This window comes from Lycium ferocissimum, chromosome 8, assembly GCF_029784015.1.
Source record: "Lycium ferocissimum isolate CSIRO_LF1 chromosome 8, AGI_CSIRO_Lferr_CH_V1, whole genome shotgun sequence".
NCBI classification, from domain to species: Eukaryota; Viridiplantae; Streptophyta; class Magnoliopsida; order Solanales; family Solanaceae; genus Lycium; species Lycium ferocissimum.
This window is the reverse complement of record NC_081349.1, coordinates 25,345,610-25,354,639: the sequence shown is the minus strand read 5'-3', so window position 1 is coordinate 25,354,639 and position 9,030 is coordinate 25,345,610. Positions and strand designations below refer to the sequence as shown.

Below are 9,030 nucleotides of genomic sequence, written 5' to 3'. Positions count from 1 at the left end.
AGGACTTCACCACCAAAAATCTAAGAGAAATGAAAAACTTCTTTCATCTTTAGCAAGTAGTAGCAAGAAAGTAGCAGTACTTTAGAAAGCAAAAAAAAAAATCATGACTGAAGTAGCAGTGAATTACTTGGTAGAGAAGTTGTTAGAGTTATGCCGAGAAAACGTTGAGTTGATAGCTGGGGTACAAGACGATGTGACTGATCTTGTGAATGATCTTCAAATTCTCAAGGCATTTCTAAAAGACGCTTCGAAGATAAATAGAGATACTGCTCAAGGTTGGAAGCAATCATTGAAAGAGATCAGAAATGTAGTTTATAAAGCGGAAGACTGTGTTGACAAATTTTTGGTTGAGGCCAAGAAACACCAAGATGGTCATCCAGCTGCAAAATGGATTGATGTTCCATATTGGTACAAAGTTAAAAATGTTGCTAAAGAGATTCAGTCCATCAGAGTGAAAGTGAAGGATCTTCAAGTTAAATATAAACATCTTTTGGAGGCCACTCAATTGAACAGTCTATCTAGGACAACTCTACGGACCAGAGAGGTATGTCTTTGAATCCCCTCTTAGAAAGATACTTTTAGTTGCTTAAACTGATTTTATAAATATACATGTCTAGATAAATATATTGAAATTGAAGTTTTAAGCTTTTTATGTTAAATGATACTCCCATCGTTCCAATTTATGTGATACTCTTTTCTTATTAGTCAATCTATAAAAGAATGTCATTTTTTTATTTTTTTATATTTAGTACTAATAATTTAACGTTAAGATCCTATTTTACCATTAGTGATGATCTATAATCGTATAAATATTTACGGCTTATTTTAGATCACAAATTTTAAAATTCTTGCTTTCTTACTTAAATTATGTGCTCAGTCAAACATCACCACATGAACTGGAATAAGAGTAATAATAAACAGTGGATGTGTTAGAACTTTCTTGTCAAAATGATTAAGCATGTTTCTTTCACTTAATTGATATTTGAATATGAGATGCCGGTCCATTTAATTTTTTTTTTCTTTTACAACAACGGATTTGCTCTTATTATGCATATCACTGCAAGAAAAAACAAGAATTGTGACAGACGTCACAAATTCAACTTTGTGACAAAATTTGTGATAAATTTTCTGCCATCACATATTCGTTCGTCTTACAAAATTGCGACGGAATAATGACTGTCACAAATATTTATGATAGATCTCACTATGAGACAGATTTTGCTAATCGGTCACAAAATGTTTGATTTAATAAAGCTTAAATTCATCACAAATGGTAATGTACCAAAAACAAATAATTTAGTCATAAATCTGTCACAAAATTAAATTTTATTTTCAAAATAAACAATAATTAAATAATATTTTATAATAATTTTCATAATATTTAAAATTTGTTAAACAATAACAGTTATTTATCAATTATTAATTATTAAATGGTTTAATAATTTAATTTTAAAAAATATCTCTAAAAGGTTGTCCTCTCACTCTTTTATACTAACACTTACATCACGTGTCTCATTGTCTTCTGACGTGGGATATTTGTTTTGCCAAAATTTGTGATGGAAAGATCCCTCACAATTTCGTCACTAATTGGTGTGACGGATATTACATCACATCAAACTATTTTGATTAATTTTTTCCTTGTTAAAAAATTTGTGACAAAATTATAACGAATTCCTGTGTTCGTCATAAATTAGTGATAGAATTGTGACAAACCATCATTTTCGTTACGAAATTGTCAATGAATTGTGACAGATCATCATCTTCAAAATAATTTTTTTTTCTTCACATTGATGAATTCTGTCATAAAATCGTCACAAATGCGTCAGGAAATTGTGAAAAAGCTTGTCATTCACGAATATTTCATCACAGTTTTGTATTTTTCCTGTAGGGGTGTTTGAAAATCATTTGGATCTTGTATAAAATCTTAAAACCATTTAATGTTGTTCACTTATTAAAGATTCGTGTGAAGGTGATGAATTTTTAACACTACTCCATCCAATACAAGCATAGTACTACCTCCACATCTATCTATTAACATATACAACTATCATCACCAACCTCCATCTTCAGCTATCACTACTAGCTATTACTATCAGCGTATCACCAACAAAGACAGTCACCTCTACCACCAACCAACTCCGATCCACTGCTAACCACTATGGCCACCAACTACCTATCTACTGCTAACCTCCAACGCCAACCACCCACACCACCGGCCACTATCAACTTTTACACTAGCCTCTGTCATCTAACACCAACAACTAGGGGCGGAGCCACATAGGGCCGAGGGGGTTCATTCCCCTTCGGCGGAAAAAAACACTGTTTATACATGGTTAAAATTATTTTTTATGTATATATAGTAGATGTTGAACTCCCTTTGGCTTCTTCGTAAGTTTGCCTTTTTATATTTTGAACCCCCTACTAAAAATCCTGACTCCGCCACTGCCAACAACCACCACCTCTAATCACCACCTACACATCACGGATAACTATCGCAAAACCGCTACTACCATCAGCCCCTCTGCCAACCTCAACCACCTATAGCCACCACCTCATTACTGTTGTTGCCGATAACCACCACCATCTTGTTGTCGCAGCTGCTAGCTTTTAAAGTGTGATTCATCAAGCGAACAATTTTTAAAACACCATATAAATTTAAAATTATTTCATTTTATTGAATTCTTTTTAACCGGTAACATTAGTTGTTTAAAATTATGTACTTATTAGTTTTTAAATAACAGAATTTAATGATTTTAGATATTGAGAAATTAGTATTCAAATTTATAATCAGATATGTATTTATTCAAACATCTTATTCTTAATAAAAATAAACAGTGCCTTCATGAATAATTTTAGATATATTTATAAAATACAAACTAAAATACCTCTAAAGGAAGAAGGGCGAACGATAAAGCAGGGCCAATAATACTTATAAGTTGAAAGTCATAAGTTGTAGGATTTTAATTAAATGAAAATAGTTTGGAATGAGTACTTCCTAATTTTAGTTTATGCACGTAGAGTGACTATTTCAAATCTTACTCCTGATATATTAAATTTATTCTTTTTTTTCCGATGTAAAATAGCTAACTCTGTGTGATGAAGACGATGTTGTTGGCTTTGAGGAGGAGGCAAACACTGTGATTGATAGGCTAATTGGAGGATCAAAGAATCTAGAGGCAGTTCCAATAGTTGGTATGCCCGGTCTAGGGAAATCAACACTCGCAAGAAAGGTTTCTAAGGATCCAAGAATTACATTTGAATTTTTCAGTTGCATTTGGGTTAACGTCTCTCGGTCATATAAGAAAACGGAAGTTTTGCTCAGTATTCTTAAAAATTTCACGAAACAGCTTGACAATAAGAGCGACGAGCAAATAACTGAAGATATTCGCACTTTTTTGGGAAAAGGAGGGAGGTGTTTGATCATCTTGGATGATGTGTGGGACAGGGAAGTGATGGATTTTATCGGGAAGATTTTCACCAAGAGCGATAAAGGTCATCGAATCATGATGACTAGTCGTCAAGATACAGTAGCAAGTGCTTTCAATGAAGATATTCATAAGCTAAACTTCTTAAGTCACGATAATAGTTGGCTTTTGCTTAAAAAGAAGGTTTTTAGGAAAGAAAGTTGCTCCAGGGATCTTGAAGATCCAGGATACCAAATAGCTACAAAATGTAGTGGACTACCACTTGCTATCGTGGTCATTGCGGGAGCTTTGCTAGCTTGTAAGACAAAAAGGGAATGGGAACATGTAAATAAGAACATAGGAGATCACCTTATAAATCGAAATAGTGATGATAGCTGCTTGGGATTTGTAAAAATGAGTTATGATCTGTTGTCTTATGATGCTAAAGCGTGCTTCTTATACTGTGCTACATTTCCTCGAGGCTTTGATATTCCCGTGTGGAAATTGATCCGCTTATGGATTACTGAAGGGTTCATCCCTTATGACAAGAATTTAACTGTTGAGGAGAAAGCAGAAGATTACTTAAATGATCTGACTAAGAAGAACTTAGTGATGGTAATGAACTGGACTGCGGATGGTCAAATCAAAACATGTCGTATTCACGACATGTTATATGAGTTTTGCAAAAGAGAGGCAAGTGAGGAAGATCTTTACCATGAAATTACACTAGCACCTGGTCAGTCTTCTATAATGATGCAAGATTCTGACTTTTGTCGTCGCCTTTGCATCAATTCTTCTATCTTGAAAAACTTCCTGTCCTCATTTTCAAAGAAACCACCTATGGAACTTGTCAGATCTTTCTTATGTTTCACCTTAGAACAAACGGGAAAGTCCGATGATCACTTGAAAACAATCCACAAGGTCTTTCCCCTAATCAAAGTCCTTGACCTTGAAGCTGTACAATTTACCTTCAGCAGGGATTTTTACCAACTACTGCATCTGAGGTATATTTCTTTCTCAGGGGATTTCAAGGCCCTTCCAGAACCCTTCGGTAAGTTCTGGAATCTAGAAACTCTTATCATTAATACAACTACTCCAGAAAGTACTTTTGAAATCAAAGCAAATATATGGAGTATGTTACGGTTGAGGCATCTACATACTAATGCCCCTGCTAAATTGCCTCTCCCTGGTCCTCCAACGGACAAGGAATGCTGCATACAAACACTGTCCACGATCGCTCCACAAAGCTGCACGAAGAAAATATTTTCAAGGGCACGTGCTCTCAGAAAATTAGGCATTCGGGGCAATGTAGCTGCTCTTCTCACTTCCAGTGCTGGTGGATTGAGCGATCTTGCTGAGTTGAAGCGATTGGAGAACTTGAAGCTTATAAACGATGGTCAGTACTACGGTAAAGTCATAATCCTTCCAAAGCTGGTATTCATATTTCCCAAGACCCTGAGGAAGCTGACCTTTTCCGGTACCGGCCTGGATTGGAGCGAAATGAGTAAATTAGGGCAGCTCGAGTCCCTTGAAGTGCTGAAGTTGAAAGAATTCGCATTCAAGGGAGAGTTTTGGGAGACGGATATTGGTGGTTTCAGTAGTCTCTTAGTCTTGTGGATTGAGCGGACAGACTTGAAGACTTGGAGGGCTTCAAATCGCAGCTTTCCCTGCCTCAAGCGGCTTTTCCTTATATCATGTGAGAACCTAGAAGAAATCCCGGAAGGTCTGGCGGATATACCTGATCTTCAAGAGATGAAACTGGAGAGCACTCACAAAGCAGCGGTGAAAGCGGCGCGACAAATTGAGAAGAGGAAGAAAGAGAAGAAAAAACAGGAAGAGTTGAAACACTATGCAGAGGAGAACAAACCGGAACACCCATTCAGCTTTAGCTTTGGGTTCAAGCTCACAGTATTTCCTCCTGATAGTGATGCTGATCCTCAACCTCAACCAACACACTGATTCTTTACAGGTAAAGTTATTTCGTATAACTACATCAGTTTCAATTTATGTGAATCTTTTGACTGGACACATAATTTAACAAAGCAAGAAAGACATTTTGAATTGTGGTTATAAATCACGTCTTAACATTTTTGTGGTCATAAAACTTTTGAAACTTATAGATCTTAAAAACGTCATGATATTTGTGTGGCTATAAAATTTCTCACTAACCGTTAAATGGAAGAGGTAGAGGAAACTCAATCAATTATACGCACTTGTTAGTTGTAGTTCTGTTAAGACATACTCCCACGTTCCCATTTTATGTGAAGGTCTTCCAACTTGAAAGTCAAACAATTTTTTCTTTAACTGTAATTTTCTATCAAACATCTTTTAAATATTTTGAACCATTAGCTATATTGACTTGTAGAACTGTAGTACTTTTCGTATAGTTTTCAAATATATAATTTTTATTTTTTTTATTTTTATCTATACTCAAATTCATAGTCAAAATGAAGTGTCTTAACCCTCTCCGAATCCTTTCACATAAATTGGGAGGGAGTAGTACTCTCTCTATCCCAATTTAAGTGTCTTACTTTCTTTTTTGGTTCGTCCCAAAAATACTGTATGTTTCTATATTTAGTTAGTTGATAATTCTAACATCCTACATAACAAGTTTAAAATCACAAGATTCAAAGGACATTTTAGTACACTACGTACATCTTTAATTTATTATCACAAAATTCAAAATTCTCTTTTTATTCCTTAAACTTTGTGTCTAGTCAAACTAAGACGCTTAATTGGGATGGATCGGAGGAGTATTATTTATTACGTACATGTTTTTCTTCTCTATTTGGTTTTATTAACTTTTCTTCTCTTATTTTTGGCTTCTTTTTTTTCAGGAGGTAGAGGAAACTTTCCTGAGTCTTGTTTCCCTTTTAAGTTACTTTCTGAATAAAGTCTCTACATGTTTTTGAGACATTGTGTAGGTTGTCTGTTATTATCTTGAGTTCCAAGCTATAAGGTTTGAGTATTTTTGTTTATTTTGCTTTGTAATTGTAAGACTAGCATTTAGTTTTCCTGTTGTGGCTGGATTTGTCTTATTTGTTTTTGGCTGTGCCTTGTTGCTGAATGAGATTTACCCTTTATTCTTGTTTGGTGATGTATTCTGGATTATCAGATTGTGCTTGGTCAATTTACAATAAAGTTTGGGTAACATAACTATACTAATACTACTATAAAATGGGATTTCTGAAGAACGCTCAGCGAAAATCCGTCGGAATTTAGCTCATCAGTAATGTTTTCAACAGATTCCTGATCGATTCAGTCGGAAATTTCCATTTTTCAGTATACCGGATCGATCTTTATACAAGATGTACCTTATCTTGTGAGTATACGAGATGAAGCATGAATCTTAAGTTTATTATTGATACTTTAATTTGACAACTTTGCTGCATGAGCTATTTATGTAAAAAACAAAAAATCATTTCTTGTAATAGCACACTTAACTTGATGGTCAATATTGATTTTTTTAAATCAAAATTATGACATTATATTTTAAATTATACTATAATTTTTATAATTGCACGAAGTGTGGACAAATTAACTAATTTTATTAGTAAAATCTGTTAGGGTTTTGCCCTGATTTTCTTATCATATTTGGATTTTACCTTTTCTTGAAGGAAGGGCAAAGAGTTTAACATAATTGATTTTACTTTTTCAAAAGGAAAATACAAATCTTCCATATTTGAGTAACCCTTTTCTTAGAGGAAAAGTTTTGGACATCTATAAATTGAAGACTTCCTTCTCACAATTAGAGAACACAATAGTATCTATCATGTAGTCACTAAAGAGTCTTGTTTATGGGGAGATTATTTTCCCTATAGTTTTTAATGCTTTCTTTTAAATTGTATTTTTTAATATGTAGGTCACTTGACCAAATCATATTATAATATTTTGCTTTTTAGTGTATTTTCTTTATTGTCCGATTTATCGTCGTTCAATGTTTGCAATTATTAGCTACGGCATGATGCCCTGTTATTTCGATCCCAACAAAATCAAATAAAAAAACACAAGAAATTCACTTGCTTAGGTTCGTATCCTCCAATTCTCAAAAATCAAGTTACTTCTCCCACCAATACAATCGCATTTGCAACTATTCTTTAAATCATCGATATCAAATCAATAAGTGCATAGCAAAATGGACAGAGGGAGGTCTGCACATAATTAATATCATTATTCAACAAACACATTTATTATATACTTTTACATAGCTAAACAGTACAAAACTATCGCCAAGACAATCAAACAAACATTAATTGTAGCAACAACCCAATTCTACATCTTCTCTCCAATAGAAGGCACATCAAAGGAAATAAAAAACCAAAACTCATGGCACAAACCATAATCACACTGTATTAGATATTAATTACACAACAGAAGGGATTAATTAATTAAGGACTCATGGCTGATGTAGGAATTGGTGGCACAGTTACCCCTTCTTGTTTCCATTTCTCAACATTGCCTTCCCATCCTGCAAAATCAATTTCTCAATTAGCATTGGAAATAACATTTTCAATAGAAAAGAGCATATATAATTTGTAGTAGTCGAGGAAATATATATTATAGCAATCGCGCTTAAAGTATAAAAGCATATATAATTTGGGGGTCGTTGAGGAAATATATATTATAGCAATCACGCTTAAAGTATAAATGGAAGGAGTAGAATAAAGTCACTTCGGAAAATATGGGTTGTTACTATACTCAGTTCAAAAATCAGTAAACCAGAAACTGGAAAAACGTTTAAAAATGTCCTTAAGGAATTTAACCCCCTCACTGTACCCGAGGTAATAGATTACTTCCTTCCAGGATAAAAACGGATATACATGTTGATGGGGGTAGCGGTACCTCAAACCCCACCAACTTCGATGAACGCAGATTTGGCAACAAATCACACAAAGACTCGATATTTTGTTTGTAAGAAAATATGCAGTAATTGTTTGAAAATTCAGTACATGAGGCATTACTTCTGTATTTACAGCCGTTGTTTTGAGCGAAAATACTTGTTCAGAACAGGTATGGTGTATGTGTAGAAGGGCCTTGCCTTTTCCGAAAATAAGAAATGACCAATGGGAAATTTATTCTGCGAAAGATAATTTGATTTAAATTTTTTGCGCGAAAATAATATGAGAAATGGAAAATGAATTACAAAAATAGAAAATAATTTTGGTCCAAAAAGATTATCAATCAAAACATTTGACCGAAGCCGAAGCCGAGTCGAGCGACGACGACGATGGCTCTCAACTCTTTATGAGCTAGAAGATGTGCTTCCATATTATATAAGCACACAAATCTCTCTTTCCACCACCAATGTGGGACAAAGTTCTAATCGAAAAGAACTTTGCTCAAATTTTCAATTTCCTTCCATTTTTCATTCACACCACTTCATCTTTAAAGTCGAACATGGTATTGAAAATCTAAGTAAACACCTAGATTCCCAATTTTAAAGCAATTCATGTCAAAGTGACGGATCCTAATCAAAGGTGCCTCTACACCAGCTTCGGGTAAACCAAATATGAAATGGTAAAGCACTTTAACGGCGAAGGAGGCAAAAGAAGCAATCCGTAGAAAATTATGGGGCCCGAACAAGGAATTTCTCTATCTTAGGATTGTTATAGTTACGGCCACCATT

The 9,030-nt window shown here is 34.3% G+C and overlaps 1 protein-coding gene across 1 annotated transcript; it reads left to right on the top strand.

Moving 5' to 3' along the window:
- On the top strand, positions 1 to 6,501 carry LOC132067696 (putative late blight resistance protein homolog R1A-3). Its single transcript, XM_059460996.1, has 3 exons — positions 1 to 544; positions 3,084 to 5,373; positions 6,242 to 6,501. The coding sequence occupies exons 1-2, from the start codon at positions 104 to 106 to the stop codon at positions 5,361 to 5,363; spliced, it is 2,721 nt and encodes a 906-aa protein (XP_059316979.1). The 5' UTR covers positions 1 to 103; the 3' UTR covers positions 5,364 to 5,373; positions 6,242 to 6,501.
- Positions 6,502 to 9,030: the final 2,529 nt, after the last annotated feature.

Coding starts and splice junctions, on each gene's coding strand:
- LOC132067696 (XM_059460996.1), top strand. CDS start 104: ATGACTGAAGTAGCAGTGAATTACTTGGTAGAGAAGTTGTTAGAGTTA. Junction 545..3,083: donor CAACTCTACGGACCAGAGAG/GTATGTCTTTGA, acceptor GATGTAAAATAG/CTAACTCTGTGTGATGAAGA.